At 39.5% G+C, this 25,034-nt stretch overlaps 1 protein-coding gene across 4 annotated transcripts in view; it reads right to left on the bottom strand.

Annotated features, from left to right (window-relative positions):
- Positions 1-3,026: 3,026 nt before the first annotated feature.
- Positions 3,027-25,034, bottom strand: part of PIK3C3 (phosphatidylinositol 3-kinase catalytic subunit type 3) — an 82,234-nt gene continuing 60,226 nt past the window's right edge. For 3 of the 4 annotated variants that reach the window (XM_080370919.1, XM_080370917.1, XM_080370918.1), the window contains 2 exons: positions 10,678-10,803; positions 3,027-3,797 (listed from right to left, as the gene is read on the bottom strand). In XM_080370919.1, coding sequence (XP_080227045.1) covers positions 3,783-3,797; positions 10,678-10,803 — 141 coding nt within the window. In that variant the 3' untranslated portion in view covers positions 3,027-3,782. Of the gene's footprint in view, positions 3,798-10,677; positions 10,804-25,034 lie in introns of those variants that run through there. The other variant, XR_013924702.1, reaches the window with a different exon arrangement.

The raw sequence follows: 25,034 nt of genomic DNA on the forward strand, positions 1-25,034 counted from the left end.
TGACTACAAAAGGCAGGAGGCCATTTAGCCATACGACCTCTCTGCTGCTACCCCCACTCTGTGAGGTGGCGTTAAGATTCCCATGCTTTGTTCCTCCTTCCCTTTTCCAAAGCCATTAATCCTCCAAAGCTTTGCAAAAGTGCTTGTTATTTTAGATTGCACACAAGAACAACAAAGCCAGGAAACTGTTTATCAGAATGGGGACATTTCTTCCTGAAAGAGTATATGACTTTTGCTTGAAAGCAAAGTGCTCATCCCCTCTCTTCCACCCCAAAATACATTGGCAATTACTGCTTCTTCCCTCTAAAAAAGAAAAAAAGACAACTATGCCACTTTCTGCTCCTGATGCACTGGCAGTTGAAAACAAGCAGTGACAGTGTATAGACAGACGAGGGGGAAACAAATAAAAAAAACCAATAAAAAAGGAACAACTTACTTTGCTTCCCTCACCCTCAGTCCCAACAGAAAGACCACCAGATTCCAGAAGAAAATAAAATCAGGATGAAACCAAGATGGATGCTGAAAGGCAAATAAAGCACCCACAAGCTAGCATTACCTCTAAAAGCTTTTTATGTTTTAATTTTTATCTCTAGTTATAAAAAAAATACAACTGCTGGGTAAAACAAGCCTACGGCAAATTTATTTTTTGACTGTTCCATTTCATTTTCGCTGTAATGTTTCCTGGAGAGACTTAACAGGAGGAATTTTGACAAGTTATTCTGTGACACAACTGGTAAAGCCTGGTTTCCTACCAGCTACTGCATCATGCTCTGATGCACATGATGGAGCTCACAGCTTCAGACTCTGTATGGAATTTTGTGTGCGCGCGCACATCCCCTGCATATGCATATAAACAGATATATGTGCAGGGTGAAACTGTTGTCTGACATTGCCCTGGGGATCTGCGCCTGACTGGGGTTCTACCTTTGTGAAACATAGAAGGATTTCACCTTTAAGACTTGTAGTCCTCAAGACAAAACTGGTACTAGTTATTCAAGTGATTCAGCAGTTATTAGAGACAGGCACATAATACACTCACAGTACTAGATCACACAGAGACATCAAGCCACAATAACCTATCACTCATTCGTACTCCAGTAAGTCAAAGCTTAGGCTAACATACCAAAAACCCCTTCATTTAAAACGAAATAGCTTATTCTCCCAGTTTTCGCTTTTTGCTGTTTTTTTTCTTTGTTTTGTTCTATTTTAAATAGATGCTGTTGCATGAAGTGCTAAGAGCCATCAGATTTTACAAAATAAAGTCAGAACTTACTTTTTATATGAGGATTAAAGAAAATATCTATAGATGTATTGCTTTCTGGCAATTTTCAACAATATTTGGTATTTAGAAGCCTTAAAGTAATAAATTTACTTACATCTAGTATGTTGTAGCAGTCCCAGTTCTTCATGCTATGTAAGGGTTCATAAGAGCAGGGAACAGAATACGCAGATCAGCCCCCCAAAAGTCACCAGTTGGTTCAGAGACGTCCAGTTTAGCAGTGCTCAGCTGGTACGTGTTCTACAACATTCTTTGGAAAACACACTGAAAATATATGCTGGGTCACTCAACAAGCAGAAACAACGATGAACACAGTGGCTGGACTATGTTCCACTGACTCAGGCAAGCTTCTCCATTTTTGTGTCTGATGTTCTCCATTTATAAAGTGCTCAGTGATTCACAGTGAAGTCAGGGTCTTCCTAAGCCTGACCTATCACACTGTGATTCCATTTGGATTCACATGTTAACATTTATAAATGACTTAGTGTAGAGTTTTAATAGGCTGTTGAATAGTCCAGCATATGAACAGGTTATTATACTAATTTTAAATCACAAGACATAGTGAACAACCATGTATTAATTCATAGCATGCTTACAAAACTTTTAACACTTTACAAGCTCTCTGCAAGGTGGAATGTGCTGTAGGATCAGGCTGACGACACCTTTTGGGTTTTAACTAGGAGTCATCCTTGGCCTGTCTGGTCAACTGGTACAGAGTGGCTCATGCCCATATGCTTCCTAGTTAAGTCTTGGGCAAGGGGAAGTTTTCTTCAAAGTAAGTAAGAGGAAAAATCCTAGACTACATAGTAGAAATGGCTGGGGATCAGGAGTCAAGAACTCCATCCAATAAAGGGGGGCTACACCGTACAAAACAAAGTTGTGTGAGCACATAGGATGCTCCTTCAAAAGAAATTAGAAGAAGAAAAAAATACCTTTTTTTTTTTTGCAGAATTGTCTCTGAATGTCTGCAAAGTCCATGCTTTCAGAAATATCCTTGGAAGACACCACACAGTACTGTATGTAGAATGAGTTCATGAGAAATGCAGGCAATAGAAATATATATTTCTGCCAGATAAAGCAAGGCCCCAAAATACCCACAAGAAAATGATAACTGCCACTTCTCCAAAGAAGAGTCATCTAAACGTAAGAGGTACTACTGTGGCTCCTCCGTGGCATCACCTTTTGCCAGCTAAAACAAGGACTAAGTAACTAGGGTAATACAGTTCCTGTAAGCCACGCATACAGGGGAAAAGAGGGGCTGAACCAGTCTTGTGCTTAACTGGCAAATCTGGGTAATACGCTGAAATAATGAAGGGCCCATCACAGCCCTACTGGATTTTCCTCCATCACAGCCCTTCCAGTGTTTGCTAGCAGAAGCAGCACAAAGCAAGGCCAACTCAAATACCAGGCAGATTCAGATTCAAACCAGTCCTTTTTATCTTTGTAATTGGGAGGGATTTCTTCCTGACTTAAATTGTTACTAAAAAAACATACAGGAGTATAAGAGCACTCTTTGAAGAGACACACACATTTATGACGAGCTAATTACATTGTTGATCATTCAAAACAGACTCGTTATGAACTCAACATGTGGCATAAAAGTCATTTTATGAGTGGTCTTATTCCTCCAGCAAGCAAACCGAGAAATGAAAATCCTTGCGAAAAGCCAAGAGTTACGAACATAATCCTCTCATATGCCATGTCTCAGCAGGTAAGATTAAAAACACAAAACAGAACACCTCAAGACTGCAATAACAAACAGTTTATTAGAGCCAAGAATATATAATCACTGTACATAAAACATTAAGAGTTAAAGTGTGAAATACTGAACCTCTCACTTTGTATTCTTGTTGCTGAGCCTGTTAGTGATGATTTAATTGGCTGCCTACAGCTGGCTAACTTATCAGCACTTAAGAACATTTTTGTAAGCAGGGAAGAAATGATTGTCCTTTCTAAAGAGAACATTGCCCAAGGTAGGAAATAAAGGATCATATGAATTACATTTAAAACTCACTCAAGGAACAAAGTTGATGGGAAGAGGAGAGGGGAGATTGCCATAGTTTTGTGTGTGTTTTGCACTGAGGAACTGTAGCCTCACTGCTGCAATTTTGTACGTACTCATGCTCAGCACAGCAATGATTTCTATTTTTAAATAAGAAAATATATTAACAGGTTCAAGAATTTACCATCAAATCCAGCCTCTTCCAGTTATCTTTGGCTTGAGAAGAAGTTGCTTACTTCAACTTTTGAGGCTCAAACATTTTCAGTGGAAAGAAATGCAACAGCAAATGATATAAACATCCATTTTCCATTACAAAATGGTTGGTTTTAAACCTTCAGTGAACAGAGACTCAAAAAGCTTCACCACCTCCTGAGCTCTCAATTCTCCATGCTACCCAACCTGCAGGTTTTGCCTTCCAAAACTGTTGAAGTCCAACAAAGGCTTGAGAAATAGTCTCTTTCTGTAGCATTTGCTTGTTTCCACCACAGGCAGGCAAAAGGCTTATTTTCTCCAATACTAAAAAAAAAAAAAAAAAAAAAAAAAAAAAATCACATAGCACAGCGTTTATTCAACTTGGTTTACTCCTGAACAACAAGTGCTATGCATAAATTGAACCGTGTGTTAGAAACATGGTGAAATGCCTGAAGGCAGGCAGTTTTCACAATCCTTCAGGAGAACAAACAGCATGGAAACCAACTCTATCTGCCCCTCGACAGCTTCATCCAAGCTACACAATCCTGCTGGTAGATATTCTGTGTTTTATTTTGGCATCCAGTAGAAGGAAAACAGAAGCCCTGTCATGAGGGTAAGGAACCACAGCTGCATTCAGGGATGCAGCAGCACTGGGAGCACAGCTTAAAGACATTCTAAAGCCATGTAACATTTACAACATAGACAGAGTTTGCTCCTAAGCAGACAGCAGCCAGGCATTAGCAGAACCCCAAATTATATAGCTACATTTTGGGTGGGACACCCCTCATTCCCCAAGCTTTCACTTTTTAAATCATTAACATGAGCCCTGAATGCAACTGACTTGAGTTGTAAATTTACAAGGGAAATAAAATGTGAAATTAGACACTTCAATTGGAGATTGTTTCCTTCCTCTGCAGAAATAAATAATTCTGCTAAAATGAAAATGACTCTCCAGGGAGAAATGGCTATCCAGCCTTCATCAGTATCACCAAAATTAGTATGCAGTTTTTCTCCTCTTGAGCACTATTGTACAACACCATTAACTTATTCCAAATGTTAGATTTATTTACTTTTGAGACAACAGTTTTTTTGATAACCATTACAGAGACAAGTACTACATAAAAAGGTCTGTAAAATACCTGATAAGGTAATAGATTAGAGATGCATTAGAAACTAAACCAAAGGCTTCATAACACAGCTTTGAACTGAACTCAATTTACAATACTGCTACAAAAGAACAATACACCAACCTGATGGCTAGATTGCTTTATCCAAGAGCTTTACTTACTAAAGACTGACATACAGAATACTGATACACAATGGTTGCTATAATAACCAACCTTATTAAAAAGCTCTTAACTGCTGCAGTAGACAGCCCAGATTCCTTGTAGGCCTATTTTGGAGGCAGTAAAGAGAATAAGTATCTATTGATAAAACAAAAAAGCACATTGAAGGGCATTTCAAATGAAAAATTGTGTGACATTAGGCCCAAATCTGCTGTTTAAGCATGTGTCATAATACCTGTGTAGTGGTGTGGGTTTTTTTTAGACAACTTATATTATTAAGGGCAAAGCCACTGGCAACTGAATGCAGCATTATACATGAACAAATTGAAAGCTTCAATTGGCCATTGTGTAAGATGACCCCTTTACAGCAAATTCAATGATGCATTAATTGTTCATTTGTTCAACGATTCACAGACTCTGTGAAGGCTCCAGCAGCAAATTCTTAAAGACTGCCTCAGACAAAAAGGAAAGATAATGATTTTGACTAATGAATTACTAAATATCACTAAAAAGTATCCTTGTAGTATAAAGAAAATAGACATTAATTACGTTTTATTTTGATGGGTTTTTTGTAAGTTTTGTTAAAAAATATAGAAAGCGCATATTGTTCAGACTTGTCAACTGCTGATTAATTTGTAACTATTCTTTTTGTATCCGCCTCACATTTCTAAGCAATTCTTTCAGAGGGAAGCCTAGAAGTGTAACTGTTTGTAGAACAGGAACGAAGGCAATAATCTGAATTCTACACTAGCAGAAGAATCCTACATCACATGGAGCAAAGTGGTGCCTTCAGCACTTACAAAGCAACACAGTATTGTTTCCATTTTAGGCACCGATCCCAAAAGTAGACAGGAAAGCTAAAAGCACATAGGTAGCAAACTCTGCAGCAGCACATGGGGAGAGTTCAGGGCCTCAGGAAAAACAGCCCCAAACGCTCCATGCTGGAACTCAGCAGCAGCAGCCAGCTGGAGAGGTAAAAACACAAAAATGAGACAAAGGGATCAGGCTTGCACTAGTGCCTGTCACATCTGCCTATGTGGTACCCAAAGTGCAAGACACACTGCGGGCTTGCTTTTTAACTCCCCAGAACAGGAATGGAAGGTGCAGTTGGTGCCTGCTGCTGTATATATCAGCCTGTTGCGTAGAACAGCGTGCCTGGAAGCTAGAAGCCTGAGGTTCCAATTCCTGGGTACTTTTAAATACTCTGAACAAATCTGTCCTGTGATTTTAAATGCAGTTGTAAGTGCTGAAGAAAGGTCAAGCAAGAACAAGTCTGAACGGAAAAAAGAAAAGGTCACCTAAATCAAACCTGTAAACTCTGACTTACTAATACAGTTTCACAAATGCAGTAACAACTACCTGGGAGAGTCTGGCAGTCACCTAAAAAGACATATCTTAAAAAAAGTGACTGTCAGCATGTGTTTAAAAAAAAGGTCTATACACATATTGAAGGCACTTAAAATTTTCATCTTGAATCTTTGTAATTGCTTTTTTTATTATTTTTTTTAACCCCAAGGTAGATGCTAGGCATTCTTCACTGCCTTATGAAATTACCACCCTGCAGCCTGTGACCAAAGAAATCCGTAATGAATGACAACAGATTTTGCAACATTTTCATATAATTACACTCCTTTTTTTCATATCACGTAAAAGATCGTGTTTATTAAATATATATGCAGATGGAATGACATTTTTGCTTCTTACCCTGCATTACAGTACATTTCTTCAAAATAAAAATTAAGTTTGCAGGAAACAACAGATTAGTTGGAAGACCTTTAGCAAAGCAAATAGCCCTAAAAACAGTTCTCCTGAGTTTGTATCAAAATCTGGTTAGTCTTCTGAAGAAAGAATGAATAAAAACCCTGGGATAATGACTGGCTTTTCAGATTGGTTTCATTTTACCTCTCAACTCATTTCATTGTTGTGAGTCTAATAATTAAGGTAAACAGTCTAAAACCTTAAATCCCCGACAAACATAAACTAAATGTCAGATGGTTTTAGGGGAAAAAACCATCATACATTCAAAGAAGAAATGCTTCTGTGAACAGTTTTACTCAACATGAGAATTAAACATTTTATTGTCATACTGTGGGTTGTGGTAAGACAGTACACCTACATGTGGTTAAACGTTTCATTCTCCATTTTCCATGAATACTAAAAATAGGGGAGACAATAATTTACTGACACTGCAGACCACTGCCAAGAATCAGGTAAGGCATGAGGGTGCATGGGACCTCTGCAGATCATTTGGCACAAGCCTCCTGCTCAAGCAGGATGAAACACAGCAGGTGGCTCAGGACATTGTGCTGTTGGGTTTTAAGTATCTCCACAGCTGGAGACTGCCACCTCTCCGAGACACCTGTCCTAGTGTCCGATTACCCTCACAGTATATTTAGATGAATTTTCCTATCTTTCAGTTTGCACCCACTGTCTCTCGTCCCATCACCACGCACTACTGAAAAGAGGCCAACTTCATCTTTTTTTCTCCCTTCCACCAGGTATTTATACGTATTGGTAATATCCCCCTGAGCCTTCTCTTCTCCAGGCCAAACGATCTCAGCTCTCTCAGCTTCTCCTTGTATGACAGACACTCCAACCGCTTGATCACTTCCATGGCCTTTTGCTGGACTTGCTCCAGCATGTTCACCTCTCTCCTGTACTGGGCAGCCTAAAAGGGGCACAGGACTCCAGATGCGTCTCACATAGCACTGGATACATGGGAAGAATCACCTCCCTCCACCGGCTAGAAACAGTCCAGCCACTGTGGTCAAGGAAGCTGGTGGCTCTTCTTCACCATGAGATCATATTGCTGCAGAGAATCATAAAATAGTTAGGGCTGGAAGGGAGCTTTTAAAGGCCACCTAGCCCAACCCCCTGACATGAGCAGGGACATCTTCAACTACATCAGGTTGCTCAGAGCCCCGTCCAGCCTGACCTTGAATGTTTCCAAGGTTGGGGCATTGACCACCCATCTGGGCAACCTGTGCCAGTGTTTCACACCCTCATCATAAAAAAAGTCTTTCTTATATCTAGTCTACATCTACGCTCTTTTAGTTTTAAACATTCCCCCTTGTCCTATTGCTACAGGCCCTACTAAGTGTGTCCTGAATGTTTTTTTTCTGGGGACAGCCCGGGTGGATTTACCAAAGGTAAGCTGTTGCTGAACAAGGTGATGAGATGGCTGGCTCTGTGGACGAGGACAGAACAGTGGATGGTGTTTACCTTGCCTTAAATAAGGCTTTTGGTATGATTTTTTCACATAATATCCTTATGACCAAGCTAGTGAGATACAGACTGGGTAAGAAGGTGACAAAGTTGATGCTGAACTGACTGGACAGCCACGCACCATGGTCTGAACAGCCATGCAGAGGTCCAGTGGCTCGTGCATGTCAGTGGTGGCCCTTGGATATTACTACTGAGGCTGATACTGAGCTGATCAGCTTCACCAGAAAGAATGTCAAGCATTGGGACAGGCTGCCCAGGGAAGTGGATGAGTCCTGAAGGTATTTAAAAGACATGCAGATGTGGCACTTAGAAACATGGTTTAGTGGTGGACTTAGCAGCGCTGGGTTAATGGCTGGACTTCATGGTCTTAAAGGCCTTTTCCAACCTAAACGATTCTATGATTCTTATAAGCCACCCTTTAGTACTTACAGGCTGCTATAAGGTCTCCCCAGAGCATTCTGTTCTCCAGGCCGAACGACTCCACCTCTCTCAGCCTGTCTTTATAAGAGAGGTGTTCCATCCCACTGATCATTTTTGTGGCCCTCCTCTGAACCCACTCCAACAGGTCCATGTCTTTCCTGAACTGAGGTCTCTAGAACCAGACACAGTACTGCAGCTAGGGTCTCACCAAAGCAGAGGGACAGAATCACCTCCTTCCCTCAACCTGCTGGCCATGCTTTTTATGTGGCCCAGGATATAGCTGGCTTTCTGGGCTGTGAGCACACATTGCTGGCTCATGCCCAGCTCTTCACCCACCAGTACTCCCAAGTCCTTCTCCGCAGGGCTGCTCTCCATCCCTTCATCCCCCAGCCTCTATTGATACCAGGGGTTGCCCTAACCCATGTGCTGGATCTTGCACTTGGCCTTGTTGAACCTCATGAGGTTCACATGGGCCCACTTCTGGAGCTTGTCCAAGTCCCTCTGGATGGCACCCTGTCCCTCAGGCGTGTCAACTACACCACTCAGCTTGGTGATGTCTGCACATTTGCTAAGCATGCACTCAATCCCACTGTCTATGTTACTGATGAAGATATTAAACAGTACTGGTCCCAGTACAGACCACTGAGGGAAACCACTTGTCACTGACCTCCTTCCAGATATTGAGCCGTTGATCACTGCTACTGGTCAGCATCATGTGCAACTTGTCAACCAGAACGTTCAGGGCTTCCTCTGAAAAGCTGCTTCCCACATCATCACCTGTCCCACCTTGCCCATGCTTCTGCATGGGCTTGTTCTACAGTAGGTGCAGCACCTGGCACTTCCCTTTGGTGAACATAATAAGGTTCCTGTGTGGTCATTTCTCGAGCCTGTCAGTGCCCCTCTGAATGTCAGCAAAATTCTCTGGTGTGCCAGCTACTATTCACAGTTTTGCATTTTCTGCAAACCTGCTGAGGGTGCAGTTTGTCCCACTGCCCAGGTCATTAATGAAGACACTAAACAGTTTGACCTCAGTATGAAACCTTGGGAGTACACCCCTAGTGACTGGCCTTCAGATGGAGTTTGTGCCACTGATCACAACCTTCCAACCCCAGTACAACAGCCAGTTCCCAATCTACATCAGTATCCATTTCTCTAGTCCATATCGCACCAGTCTGTTTATGAGGATATTATGGATGACAGCATCAGAAGCTTGTGAAAGCCAAGACAGAGAATATCTACAGCTGTAACCCAGTCCACTGAGCTAACCATTTTATCACAGAAGGCTGTCAGGTTGGTCAGCCATGATTTCCATTTTTTAAATCCATGCTGACTACTCCCAGCCACCTTGAACCTATTCAGTAGATCTGCAGGTAAGAGCAGAAGCCATCCCTCCTAACACTAGAAGTCTCAAGGTTCCAGTTGTCACCATCCTGGGAGTCTTCATATCCTAACCTGATGAGCACAATGTATTCTTGCTCTTCCTTCAGTGCAGCTGAAGGTTCAAGCTCTTCTATCCCCAAGGTCTTGGAGAAGATCTGGTCAATCTCCTTCTTGTCAGCCCTGATATTGTGCCATTTGCTGACCTCCTCCCACAGCTCTTTTACTTTGGGATGCAGACATTCCACCACTGCACACCTCCTGCAAGCGAGGAGCCCAATGCTCACTGCCCCAGCAAGAGGTCTCAGCCATGCCTGCAGCCCCATATCTGAAAAACTGCATTATTCCTTACGATCTCCACCAGTGTTGAAGGCTCTGACATAGGGGATAGCTGCTCCCATAGCCACTGGGGCCATGTTCTGAGGTACAGTGTCAACACTGCAGAAGATGTGGATGCTGTTATGAGCAGAGTTCCTGGCCCCTTCTGTGCAAGCTGCTATGTCTGTTAATGATCAAGATAACTAGCTGGAGTGCACAATTAAGAAGTCTAGCAAAGGTACAAAAAGAAAGGAAGTTTATCTTCACTCGTTTACTTTGGGAATGAAAGCTAAGGAAGTTCTGGATCCTACTCTCAGAACTCCAGCTCACTGATTCGCAGTTCTTACCTTCAGTAATACAACCAGTTACATCCCACTTAGCATGTTCGCTAAGGTGCTTTAAAAAAATCTTCTATCATCACTAAGAGCTTGCTCTCCAGTCCTGGCAGCAAGGAGGCTCTTTCAACTTGTTGAAAAATGAACTAAAACATCATAAACAATGACGTCTTGAACTTACCACTCACAATCTCTCACTTTATTCAGCTTTCACAGAGACCACCAACTAAGAACGTATCTCACCTGTGCAAACTTGTGTATCTGTTCCACCACAGCTGCAAAGAGGGCATGGACACTTTCATCAATTAGACTCTGCATATAATGGACAGCTTCCTCATCAGACAGGTCCAAACGGAACTTGTCCTGCACCTGCAACGGAGGCAGAGATGCCAAAAATAAATTAAACAGTTAAAACTAACATTAATCTATCTGAAGTATATAGCAGCAGACATAATTACTTCAGTTATGAAAGTGTAGTAGAGAATGTCTCTTTTACTTCTAAGTTACAGCAGATTATAGGAAATTTGCAATGTTACATAAAACACCTATTTTCAAAAAAATGAGTATTTAAATAAGCTAGAAACAGCCCCCCTACGCCTCATCCCCCCAAGTCAGTAATTTCAAAGTTCGAGGCCAGAAAGTCAAAAGAAGTATTTGGACACAAGAGTTTAAACAGAACTAAAATTCTATGAGAAAAAGAGAAAATACTCAACATTCACTAAACAAGAATTAAATGTCACTGGAGAAAAAACACACAACTTTGCATATTACATACAAAGTTGGAAGGGTCTGGATGATTCTAACCATTTTTGAAAGTTGAATTTGAAGTTGAGAATTTCATTAACTTTGATTATATCCACCATCCATAAACAGTTGGTTGGAGACACTGCTACCCCTTACGTTGCTTTTTCTTTTGACAGCAACATATTTTAACTATTGTAACAATAATGTATTTTGCCTAGTATTTGAAAATTCTATATAAATTAAAAAGCTGAATGCACTATAATCAAGAATACAGCAACATCTATGCTCTCCTATATCAGCCTCAGCAAAGCCTTGATCTATGAATATTTACGAAGGTTCAGTGGATACCTTCCTGTGAATTCCAACTAATTCCATGGCAATTGTTTAGAACTGCTCCAGATGGCAACATTACACAAGCACCATTACCACAGACGTTCCTTCGCTCATACTCAAAAACCTCTGTACACAGAACTGGCAAAAGCTTAGAAAGATCTTTAGGGGGAAAAATACCTGAAACCAAAAAAAGAAAACTTACTTGGCTCCTGTAAAGCAAAGTTTTGCAGACATGCCTTATCCCTCACCACATTTGTAAGAAGGCAGATGCATAAATAAGCACTTTGGGTAAGTACAATCTGATGCATGGATCTGAGGAAGTGCTACAGATATCAAAACATTTTTTTCTAAGATTTCTAAGTGCCGGCTGTGCAGCAAGTGTGCATATAGGAATGGCAAGTGCTCAGATTCTTTCTGGACAAAAAGAAAATAAACCACCACAATGGTTCAAAACTGCACCAGGGGAGGTTATGACTGGTATTAGGAAGCATTTCTTTACCAACAGGGTGGCCAAACACTAGAAAATGCTTCTAAAGAGGTGGTCAATACCCCAAGCCTGTCAAGTGTTTAAGAGACATCTGGACAATGTTCTTAACAACATACTTTAACTTGGTCATCCCTGAATTCATCAGGCAGTTGGACTAGATGATCACTGTAGGTCCCTTCCAACTGAAACAGTCTGCTCTGCTCTATTCTGTTTTTTGGACAACAATGCTAACTTTAGGCGCTCAATTTCCAAAACCCATTTGTGCTGTTAAAGACCTCCTAGTGAGTCCGTAACTCTCAGAATGAAATAGTCTAAGACAGAATCATAGAATAAAGTCCAACTGTAAACCTAACACTGGCAAGTCCATCACTAAACCATGTCCCTAAAATTTGTGTAAATGTGGCCCTTAAACACCTCCAGGGATGGTGACTCAATCACTTCCCTGAGAAGACTGTTCCAATGTTTGGCCACCCTTTCAGTGAACAAATTTTCCCTAATATCCAATTAAAACCTCCCCGAGAGCAACTTCATGCCATTCCCTTTTGTCCTATCGCTTGTGCTTGGGAGAACAGACTGACCTCCACCATACTACAACCTCCTTTCAGGTAGTTGTGAAGAGTGATGAGGTCTCCCCTGAGCCTCCTCCTCTCCAGACTAAACACCCCCAGTTCCCTCAGCCGCTCCTCATAAGACACGTGCTCCAGACCCTGCACCAGCCTCATTGCCCGTCTCTGGACACGCTCCAGCACCTCAAGGTCTGTCTTGGAGTGAGGGACCCAAAACTGAACACAGGATTTGAGGTGCAGCACTCCAGTGGCGCAAATCATCTCACCATGTTTCCATGATGGCAACACAGTTTTCCTGCTGCACAACGGCTTCCAGCTCCTCCTGGGTAGATGCACTTCAGTTGGCTTATTGATCCCACCACTTTTTGGTGGGGAGAAGCCCTAATTCCCATGTGACCATTCTCAGACACTTCTGTGGTTTCTAACACATCAATAACCCTTTACATCTTTGGTGCCGCATGGATCTCCATCCCCTGCCTCCACTGAGACGGCAGACTGAACAATGGACCCTGCTAACACACTGTCCCTGAGACACTGGTGTGCTGCCCCCAGCAGCACATCTCTGCGAGCCTGGGTTTATCCCTTTCTTCCTTTAAATCTAAAGCTCTTTCAATGAGCCTAGATCCTAGTGTTCTCTAATCAATCCTATCCCCAAAGTTTAAAACTACTAGTCACCTTCTAAAGTAGTGCTGATCACAATATGAAAATTGCCCAGCAAATTCACATTACTTGCAGAAAATTAATTGCTGCCATTTTATCATGCGCTTTATTATCATAAAGATAAATTTCAAATTATGTGAGCTCTTGTGGAGCCCATCATATTAACCTACTTCAGTCTCCTGCATAATGAACTAGGTAAAATGGTATCCAACAATTTTTGCATCAAGTATGTAACTTGAGGTTTATCTGTGAGAATCTCTTTTACGGAGTCTTTACACCTAGACAGAGTGTTTCACATCCTAGGTAAATCGTTGCAATGATTAATTGTCCTATTTAACAATCATGACTTATTACCTGTCTGAATTTGTACAATTTCCACCTCAAACAGTTGAGCTCATTAAAACTTTTTATATTAAAAGAACTGTCCATCAGAAATCTCTCTTATGTAGGTAAATATGAAATGATTTAAGTTGCTTCTTAACTTCCTCCTGGATATGATTAAACAGACTAACTGTTACGACTGAATAAAGTCCTTCCTGAACATTTTCCATGCATTCACTTTTTAAGCATTGAGAAAAATGTTAGCCAAAGTATTTCAACAATGTTGCTAATAAGGTCGTTATTTGTGAGAAGATTCTACCGTTTCTTCACATTTTGTATTATTTCTATGCACCAAGGATACCACATATTCTTTCTGATAGCAAAATTTTCTGAGATTTCAGTTTAGTATTGCTCTGCATTCTTTTCAAAGGCAATGTATTCCAGAGTAGTGCCCTTCAGCACTGCAATAAAAAGCATAAGCTAGCTTGCCAAGTATGGGAAGATAACACTGTTTCACTGAAAACACTGTTTGTAACTCTGTTGCTGGAATGTTTGAAGTACGCATAAATTGAGTATTTCCTTAACTTCCCTGCAAAAGGGTGCCTGACCAATATGAAAGCATAGATTAAGCTGAAAAAGTTCAAACTCTCAAGGAAGCAAGTACCAAAGAGAGATTTAGAAGATATTTTAGGCTAATATTATAGAACTTTTATCTGCATAACACAAATGATGAGAAGGAAGTTTATTATCTCTCCACAGACATATTAGAAGTTTGACAGCCAATGAAGCACACAGTCGAATCCAACTGAATTTAATGGACTATCCACATGCTTACAATTATGCACAAGCTTAAATACGTCCCCAAATTAGAGCACAGACTTCTATCAGATCTATTCTCTTGTTCGTAGAGAAGGTGACGTAATGAGAATTCAGGAAAACTGCTAACTGCAGGTTTTTTGGGGGAGTGGGCAGTAAAGTGCTGTAACACTCGTACAACTCTAGTAATCAAGCATTTCAGCTATCTTCTAATTTTTTTATAAAAGAACTTCTCAGAAAGTGTTGCAGTTAATGATGTTCAGATGCAGTGTCATTCTACTGAAATAAAGACTACTTAAATCCACTTCCCACCTTCCCCAGGAACAAACTGGCACACTGATACACAGGGAAAGAAATCTACCCACAGTTAGATCTTAAAATCATTTTGCAATTAACAGGAAAATCAAATACTGCCGAGTACTAGATCTTTGCATGGAAGTTTTCCAGCAGTACAATTAAAACAGACTGCTGCAGGCTAGCTGAGAAGAAACACAGTGAGACGACAAATCACCTCTTGAGCTGCAACAGCAGCAACAAGATTAATATGCACTGACTTACAGTTCTTGTAACAAAACCAGTAGTAATTCTTAATTGAAATCTCTGAGTTTCAAAGTAAGCCATGTATTCTAAAACCCAACAGTTTCTCACAGAGGAGGTGCAACTAGAAGGAGATTTTTGCATGGTGTGAAAAAAAAAACAAAACATGAATCTGGGGAGTCGAATTCTGATGAGTTACAGGATTATCTCATTCCACACACTTAAAAAGAATGGCTACCCTGAAGGCATCAAAAATGTCCCACTTGAATTATTTACTTAGAATGCTCGCTTTGGCGTTCAAATTAAGTGAATTGTTTTAGTTCAGCCATCAGCATTTGTCAAAGAGGAAAGAAACATACTTGATGAATCCGCTTAAACCTCTGTTTTTTTTCCAGAAAGGAAAGTTTTAAACAGCACAATGTATACATACATTGATTTTAAACATCAGGTCTCAACAGCAGAATTTGAATGTTTAAGGATGAAAAAGCTGGATAAAGATCTAGAGAGTCCATGAAGGTATTGACATCAACTTTAAGCTTTCAAGTTGTCCACCTCCTATCCCCCTGTACAATGCAGTTTCATAATAAAGCGTAAGAGAACAGGATTGCACAGTTATATGAATCTGCATGATTGCATTTTTTTTATACTTCAGTAAAATTTGAAGCATCCTGTAAGAAAGCCACTGTCAATTATCATGACAGAGCTCTTTTTTTCTTTCAAAATACAAAGAAAATAAAAAATTAAAAGGGGAAGAGAGTACAAACCATGAGGGACATTTCAGAAGAAAATACCGGGAGGTAAGGGGAGAAGCATTTAAGTATAAATTACTTGGAGCCAAACTGATGATGAGGAAAGAAAGCAAAGTGGTCATCACTTGCTGCAGAATCACAAAGAGAATAGGAACTTAGCAAAGTAACGAGTGAAAAAAGGAAAAAAATGTTTTACAGTAAACCTACAAGAAACACTACTTTGCATCATGACTATCCCACCTAAAATTACTGGTTTATCAACTATAGTTGAAACAAGCTCAAAGCAAAAAGAACTACAAGAAAAGGAACTGGATACTAGGTAGCTCCCTCACCTTCCAGCACAGTGTACAAAACCAATACAATAACAGATACAGTGGGGTTTTGGTGGTGGGTTTTTTTGTTGGATTTTTTTTTTTCATTGTTGGTTCCCCCCGCCCGCGCCCCCCTAACTGATACATATCAAAGCTCTTCACACATTCCACTACATACATTACTCCACACATTCCATGCAATTAATTTCTCAGTGCCTGCAGATTGCAGATCAAAGCATTAACTAAAGAGTCTCCTTCTTTTAATGCAAAAATGAACTTATACAGTACTTATTTTTAATATGGTCTAAAGTTTCATTTACACTTCTTATTTATAATCAGGTCACAGTTTGCAGATACATTATTATGCTTTCCAGAACAGTTTAAACTAAGGATTAAGGTGCTAAGATACATGAGAGTGTGTGTGTGTGTGTGTGTGTGTTTGAAATAACAAAATAACAAAACCAGACAGTTTTGACTACACTTTTGCTGAAAAAAACCAAGCAAGCAAAACCCACCCAACCAACAACAACAAAAAACCCCAAAGTCAAACCACAAAAACCTGGGGTGAGATCCCAGCCAGCATTAGAACTAACTTCCTCTCTTCCTCTACCTACCAAAATCAAACAAAACACCTCAACACAAAATTATTGGGCTACTTCATCTATTGTAAGAAAAACCCAGGATCCTCTGATGACACAGCCTGCTCACAGCAAACACTAGCCAGAACCCCACATGTTGAATTCTGGGGTAGGTAAAGGAAGTTCCACAGTACAAATACTGTGGTGGTGAAGCAGAACATCATGAGAGATAAGACTGCAGCAGTGTCACAGGGGAAGGTGGGAGGCGGGGGGGGGAGGGCAGTGGGGAAATGCTCCCAACCCCAGGTGTTTGATCTGTCAGCCCCCCAGGAAAGCTGAGACCCTTGTGCCCGACCAGTCTGGTAGCGCCCTGTTACAGGGACCCTTCACTGAACAGTCAAGCTGGATCAGAGGGTGATTCGACTGCCTTGTTCTCAGCGGGTCTGCCCACTTCACCTGAATGTGTTACCTGCTGCCGGCAAATGCTAGTGCCCACAAACGACTCACACTAGCCATTTACGGAATAACACTCTTCGTAATAAAATGGTAACAAGATCTGTGATTGCCGATGATAGGGACTGTCTGCAAAAACAAGCTTGAAATGATACACAACCAAATTATATACAACCAAATCCTTAATTACTAGTAACAGCTAGCGTGAGTTACTTATTTAGCAAACATAAAACAAATTTCTTACTCAACAGGCGCCTCTATGGGGAAGAAGACAGGTTCAGCCCATCGACTCATCCCAGAAGTATGATGAAGTCTTCCCTAACTCCTCCCCTGATTCATTCACTTTTTACACTTTCTTTGCTCTCAGGTGGAGCCTGAGTGACTCTAGCCATACATTCTTTCATTATTGATCGGTGTAAACTTCTCTTGTTTTTATTTAAAGACATAGTTGATAAGAAATAGAAAGCGCATGCTTGGTGAGGGGTGGTCGTGCACTGGAGGTGGGTAACTTTGGGATGGAGGTGTGTGTTAGTATTAATACTAACGAGTTCATAATGAGCAAGGTTCATTCTAAGGAGAACAGTTTCACCACAGCTGTTGGCCCAGCAACGGACATCTCATATATTTTCCATTTGACAGCCGCTATGCAGCTTATCGGCTGTACGGTACCGTCAAGTTCCCAATCCTGCAGGGAGCAGAGCAGAGCAGAGCCTGGCCTTGGGGTCTCCACTCCGCTCCACCCTCCACTGCTCCTCTAGGACAGCAGGTAGTGTTGCTTAGGGAACCACGGTGGAGTAGATCCCATGCACACTAACCATCCTGAAAGTGGCAACTCTATTTTTCCCTAAAAAGGGTTGTTATAATACTGCAATTTCTATTAGGTCTCTTATTTTTCTATAATTTCACCTCTCCAAGTGACTTTCCCACATGCAGAAATTAAACTATTTCATGCAAAACACTGATATTTCCCACAAAAAAAACCCAAAACCAAAAAACCAAACAACAAAAACCACATAAAACAAAACAAACAGCAATGCACCAAAAATATCTGTTTTAAAAATATGAAATTTCAAAACCTGTAAACTTTACATCTATTTACAATTGGGATATTTCATTATAAAAATGGAAGTTGTGAAGTTAACTGAAAGGGAAAGAGAATCTACCAGAATAACAGGCCATGTTAACTGCTGGTAAACTTCCACCTTCTTTTTCCTTAAAGCATCTTCAAGGAGAACTAAAGACTACTGTTTTGAAAATTGTATCAAACATGTTGTATGAGGCTGATTTCACAGAAAACTCCCAGTCAGGTCCAAGAGCTGTGTACCATACAAAAATCAAGACAGCAATAAAGAGGAGGTGAAATACTCAAGAAAACCCTAATCATCATTATCAAAAACTGCAGTTAAAGGTCTGAGACAATGGCAGGCTTGCATCTTCATTCAGTTGAATGAACCTCCATGTTTACCCTTCTCTTTTTTGGTATTTTGTATTTTTGGAAGCGTGACAAGCTTAGAAGAGATCATACACAAACTCAGCTGGGCCTAGTGCTAGCGCAGCCAAGTGCACTTCGTTCCAAAGCTCCAAGATTTTCACTTATGCTTTTTGCTCCTTAACCACAAGACTGCCCTTTTCCCTATCACCAAGATTTTTTATTTTTGGGGTTTTTTTTGTCCTAAAGTTTGGCCTACTGAACAGTATAGGGTGTAGTTATCCTTGTATGAAACTCAGGAATTTTTCTTTTTTACCAGCAAGCATCTTCTCACTGCTAAAATATTAGCTAATGTGGATTACGTACTTCAGGCTCAAGGTTAAGACAAGCTTTTTAGAAAACCTTAGGAAGCTTTTATGAACTGCAGGACAGTATCTAAATCCAAAGTTCATGAATGTTTGTAGCTATGTTTTTCGCAATTACTGAAGAAATCAGTAACGAATTTTGAGGTAACACTTCACGGTACATATGAGAAACATTTCTCAATCCTGTTTAGTTTTCAGGCAAATTGTAAGTCAGCCAATCTAAAGACTTGTGACTGCTCTAGTATTTATTCTTGCAGCAACATTAAGCAGTGCTGCTTGTGTTTTCTATGACTACTAGCTACATAATTTTATCACTGTAATATGGGATTGGTCATTGCAGTCAGCTGCTGGAATTTAAGAGAAATTTCAGTGTCCTTTTTCATTAGGTCATAATATGCATTGGATACAAGCACCCTGATAACGACTAAAATCTCAGGCAAAAATCAATTGATAGCCAAAAAAGAAAACAACAATATTTAGTGGGGTTTTCATGATTGTTTTTCCTGGTTTGTCTTATAACTTGCCAAGAGTCAGCATCCAAAATTCATGTAACAGAAATGTGTATTAAATGCTTAGCTTAACCCCTATCACATTTCAGCTTTTTCAGCAAAAGACTTTCTTGCTTTCCCTGCTGCTTGCAGTCCAAACAACTCACAGTACAAACTATTCAGATGCTCTATTTGCATGAATAATTTAATCTGAAAGACTGTTCCAACAATAGCTTTTGTTTTCAAGGTTTTGATTTGAATAAACTGCAGTTTCTAAATAAGGCTATATAGGCTTCTCTAATTTTGTTTTTTGGGTTTTTTTGTTTAGTTTTGTTGGGGGGGTGGTTTTTTTGTTGGTTTTGGGGTTTTTTTTGGTAAACAGAAGCCAGTAAAGATGTTAGTGAACATCTCTAAACTGAATTTCCATGAAAATCAGGGTTTCAGTTGCTGCAGTACGCAAAGATGATACTGTCCCAGCTCAGAATTTCATCATATTGGCCAAAACTTTATAATCAAATAGCATGAGATAAAGCAACAGGAATACAGGAGTGTTCTCACAGTCAATTCATGGTGTGATGTTTATTCCATCTTTTCTTATTATTTTATTTTAAAATTAATTAATTTAGTTGCAAGATCAACAGTCTAGAAACAGAAAAGCTGGGTGTGCAGCTGCATCATCATTACCCAAATGGACAGAAACATGAACATCTGCATAGACAAAATAAGCTCCATATCAATGTGACAGTTTTTAAAAGAATAAACCTCCCCAGAGCAACAAGCAAATATAAATACTGAAACAAACACTCTAACCAGGCAGAACTGAGTTTCCTTCTCCTATAACAGTAAACTTTGTCTTAGCATTAATGTATCTCAGAAGCGTTTCCCAGCTACGCCTTTTAACAAATACTTGTATTTTCAGGCAGGCGAAAAGGGACAGATACCCACTGTCTAAAAAGGCACATGAAGCACCAAATGAAAGTCCTTTACATTTCACTAATTTACGAACTCAACTCTCAACTAGCCAATGGCTAACTCCTGGGGAGGATAGAGAAGGGGGAAGGAGTGCAGGGTGTTTTACTACAACAGGGATGAAGAAACTGGCAAAATTAGCTCAGGCTTAGAAAAAAATGTAGCTCAGAAACTCTTTCTGTACCTCCAGTCACATCACCCCTGCTCTACCTTTTACACCTGTAGAACAAAAATAAATTTACTTCAATATGTTTAATGTAAAAGGAACAAAATATGTCTGCTCTCTCTTCTTCCTAGTTTCCAAACACTTACATTACCGATTTTTTTATTGAGGGGCATGAAATCTGGTCAATGTTTGCATAGACTTAGAAACACGGAGGGTGCTCTCAGTGTTAAACTCCATAGGAAGAAAATTCTCTACTCTTCTGAATGGTTTGTGTTAAATACCCAAAGACACTATCAAAAGTGAATGGGGCTACTTTCACAAACAGCAGATACCAAATGCTTGCTGGAAGCCCGGTATTTGTGCCATCTATGCTCACAATAACCTCCCCTGTAAATGAAACAGTTGCAGCATCTTTGCAGCACCTTCTTTGATCAATGAGCATCTGAAACACAGTTCAGTCAATTAGGACACTGTCCTTTAATGCCTGCCGAGTCCTTTTGTGCACCAATGAATCACTGGTCCCTAATGTTTTCTAATTTAAAGGTCAAATTTGCTATGAAGGACAGATAGAAATCATCTGGCTTTCCCGTAGAAAAATCAAAAGCTTTTTTTTGTTAGAAGGTGACAATGCTGAATACATTAGCTACATCTAAAAAGTGACAGTCTACCTCTTCCTCACACAGAACTGGCTCTATAATTGACTCCAGATTTTAGTCATTACTACTTAATTTTATAGCACTGGCTAACTTAAAAAAGGCCAACAATTAGCAATTAGTGCTGCAGCTGTACTAGAAATTAAAAAGCAAGTAGAAAAAAGGTGTGTGTGTGGAAGTCTTCATTGTATTACCAGTTACATTGACAAGTCAACATAAAGAGGTTTCAGCCCAGCCTTTTTCCTGAAAACCGAGAAGTGGAAAAGCATAAGCAAAGAGTAGAAAATCTAAAGGCAATTACCTCAGAGGCCACAGAAAGGGAGAGGCAAACTGGGGAGAATCTTCCACTACTTGTCAATTTAATTCCATTTTGTGACATCTTTGAACCAAAGCAAGTTTTCAAACAGCCTAAATCAGAGAGTGCCAGTAGGAGACGGTACCGTGAACCACGAGGTGAAACACACTAGACTGACACTTTTCTTTGTAAATAGTACGGAGAGGACAAAAAGAGATGAAAGGATCAAAAAGACAACTAATTTTAAGCTCTGCAGCTACCTTCTCTTGGTCAAAAATTGACAAATGCTTTACTATTAAACAAAACACCAAGAATTTGAAGAGTGTTCCCATGGTTTTGAGGATGGACAATTTTGTGCAGTTGGTAATCACTGTCTTCTGGGGTTTTCGGTGGGGAAGAGTAGTGATCAACACTGCATTGAGGGAAGTGAGTCACTAAAGTGTTGGTTTTTTTTTTACAGTTGAAAGGTACTAGCCAATTTATGTAGTGGGTATACAAACTGAAGGTGGATAGCTGACTGGAAAACATTTTTCCATACATGCTCAAAAAATAGTTGTGAAACTCCAAACAGAGCTTTTTAGTTTTCAGGCCAATGCTGACTAACTCATTTTGAGTCCAGTTTTAGATGTGAGAATACGTCATTAAGGTCAGCACTCACTGATACAACTTCTGAAAATAAATGTAAGTAAAAATGTATTGTGAAATTTTGGTATGCTCTAAAGCCACATCTCCAGTTGAGGTCATTAGGAATTTCTGGCTGTTTTCACACTACCAGGAAGAAAGTATCCACATTGCCATCTTTCTCTGGTAAGTAAAATCAGTTTGTGTAGAGCTTGCTCTCTTTTGAACAAAAAGAATGTGAAAGTACCTTTAGATGACAGGAACAGAGCACCCAGCTCTGCTTAACACCATCCTGTGCCATAAACCATGTCAAACAGGTATAAGCTATACTTATTTCCCAGAAAGCTGTACATGACACAAGCTGCTGTTCCAATTCTGCCTTCAAACGTATTCGATACGTATTTCTCCCAAGATATTTCACAATGACTGGACAGAAATAACAAGTGCACAATATGCTTCCAGTCAGATTTTCAACTTGATTATACAACCAGATTCTGCCAGTTAGCTCCTTGAGATGTAACATTGTTACTGGAAGGTAGATGACTGTTTTGGCAAAACCAGTCTCCAATTGAAAGATCCTACCTGCCCTTTCGTTCCATAGGTTAGTAATACTACTCAAGAATGCTTTCAGCACTCAAATTTTTCTAGAAAAAGTCTCATTTAACACTGAAATTCTTAAAAAAAATAATTAAAAAATCACAATTCAAATCACTCAATGCCTCACTGAAGAGAACATGCTCCACATAATTTTCCTTCATGATCTTATTGTTTCCTTTTTCGCCTGAACATAAGAAAGCCCAAGGATTGCTGATTTTCAGCCTTCTTTTCTATTCTAACTAGCAAGCATCCTGTTATAATATATATATGTCACAGGAAGTAACAAGACAGTACAAGAAATCAAGCCATACAAAGTGCCGCTACTATTCATTATTCAAATTTGTTTTATTCTAGCCATCATTATCATGTGGTATATGCAATTTTTTTTAAAATTTATAATATGTATACGATTACAAAAATTAAACCCTTATTCTGGCTCTAAAACTCAGAATATTATTTTCTGAAAGTTCACACATGGGGAACACCAAAAATATTCCCAAAGGCAGCTTTATGTGGTAGCAACTTCTCACATCTTGGTGTATTTTTCGCAGGCAGGTATTTCCTGCAACATAAAGTATTGTCCCGCCTATCAGAAACGAAGATGATGTTATGACACCTGTGAAGCCAAGGATTAGACTGGAACTTGAGCTACCATCTAACATTGCAATGCTTCCACTCAGAGGAACGAAAACTCTGACCACTGAAGAAATATATTTCCTTAGAAATAATCTTTAAAATAATTAATGCCCACTTAGTAACAGCAGTATAGCTGCACCTACTTAAAAAAATCCAGTATCAAAGATCTCTATGACAAATTAATTGTTTGCCACAATAACTTAAGTATAATTAACTCCCTTCAGTAAGCACTCCTTTGTTTAAAAACAAGAATATTTTTTTCTACTATATAATTTTCCTTGTAGTTTAATCATACACTAGTATTCTGATTTATCACCAAATTTAGGTATAAAGGTAACTTATCTAGTTACCTCAGTAACTTGACTTTAGCTGCCTGTGAGACCAGAGCCTCACTGGCTCATCCGTCCACTAAACCAAAAATGAGGGTTTCACAAAACAAGTATTACTAAGGCACCAATAAGGAAAATGCTGCCTATGAACTTCCCTCTGTGTAATGAAGCAGGATACCTTCCTAGATACAGAAACATTCGTAAATCTCCACTTTTGTTTCCCATGAAAGTGTATCATGGTTGAAATGGCTATTGACTCAACTCACACATCAAAGGTAATTTAATTTTGCAGATCAGTCCAAAATGGATCTTCAGCTAATTTGAGTCTGTTGAAATATATATGGATTTTTTGTTTAAAGCTTTAAGAAAGAAAAAAAATAAAATCAATTGAGATGCTGAAAGCATTTATTTAATTTTCCTACAAGGTACAGTATTATCTTGTCAAATGACTGAAGAAACTTACTGCTCAGCCCAAGAGATGCAAGGCACCTTGTTCCTTTTTATTAGTACTAACAAAGCTCGTAACTGATTTGAGACAAGCAAATGGGTCTTTAATATCCAAAACAAGTTTTCTAACACATTATTAACAACAACAAAAGAATTACATACATCATTGTATATTGGATTAAAATGACTCCGATCCTAGCCCATTTACAGGAGATTTGCCATCAGGCTCTTTTTAAAGCAAAAAAGTAAAACTAAAAATTGAGAACTAAAGAAAACAATTACTGTCCTAGAGGCTTTGCACATAGTTGTATGCATTCAGTAGATCACAATATCCAGAACTGCCTCAAAGGGTCCTCTGTTCACCTACTCTTTACAGATCCCATTATGATGCATTATTTTTGCACAATTTCTAGGAGTATATTCAAAGGATACTTTTGGAACCAAAAGGACCAAACCTGCACTGTTAACAGGAGTTATAAACAGCTGAGCTGTCAGAGAAAAAAAAAAAAAAAAGAAAAAAAAAAAAGAAAGAGAGTTTATATAAAATAACTATACTTGGGGAGGGCTGAAAACTCTATGAATTACAAATAAAACATTTATGAACAATCTAAACAATTTGGTTATCTTTCTGGTAATATCTTACTGTGTGGGTTTGGTTTTGTTTTTTAAGGGAACAAGCAACTGTAAATGAACTTACAGAACTTGTAAAACCTTTTCCTCTCAAACCATTTGAAAATGTGAAAGTGATTTACATACCTTATCAGAAAGAACTCGCCTTACTGGTTCAGTTCTAGGTCTTTTCAAATTTTAAAGCCTCTGTGAATAGACAGGCTTGAACCTACCATGAGGGTAAAAGTCACAGCTCACCAAACTGCAGCACTGTGGGCGCTCAGCATCCCAATAACTAACCACAGCATTCGATCTAATAGTGATTTCCCATGTAGCAACTAAGCTTGTTTTTTTCATGTGAAGGTGGCACTATTATTTAGATTTTTTAAGGGAATTTACAAGTAATCACATTGATTTAATTCATAGCTCCTAGAACTTCCT

Source organism: Falco punctatus (assembly GCF_963210335.1).
Source record: "Falco punctatus genome assembly, chromosome: Z".
NCBI lineage: Eukaryota > Metazoa > Chordata > Aves > Falconiformes > Falconidae > Falco > Falco punctatus.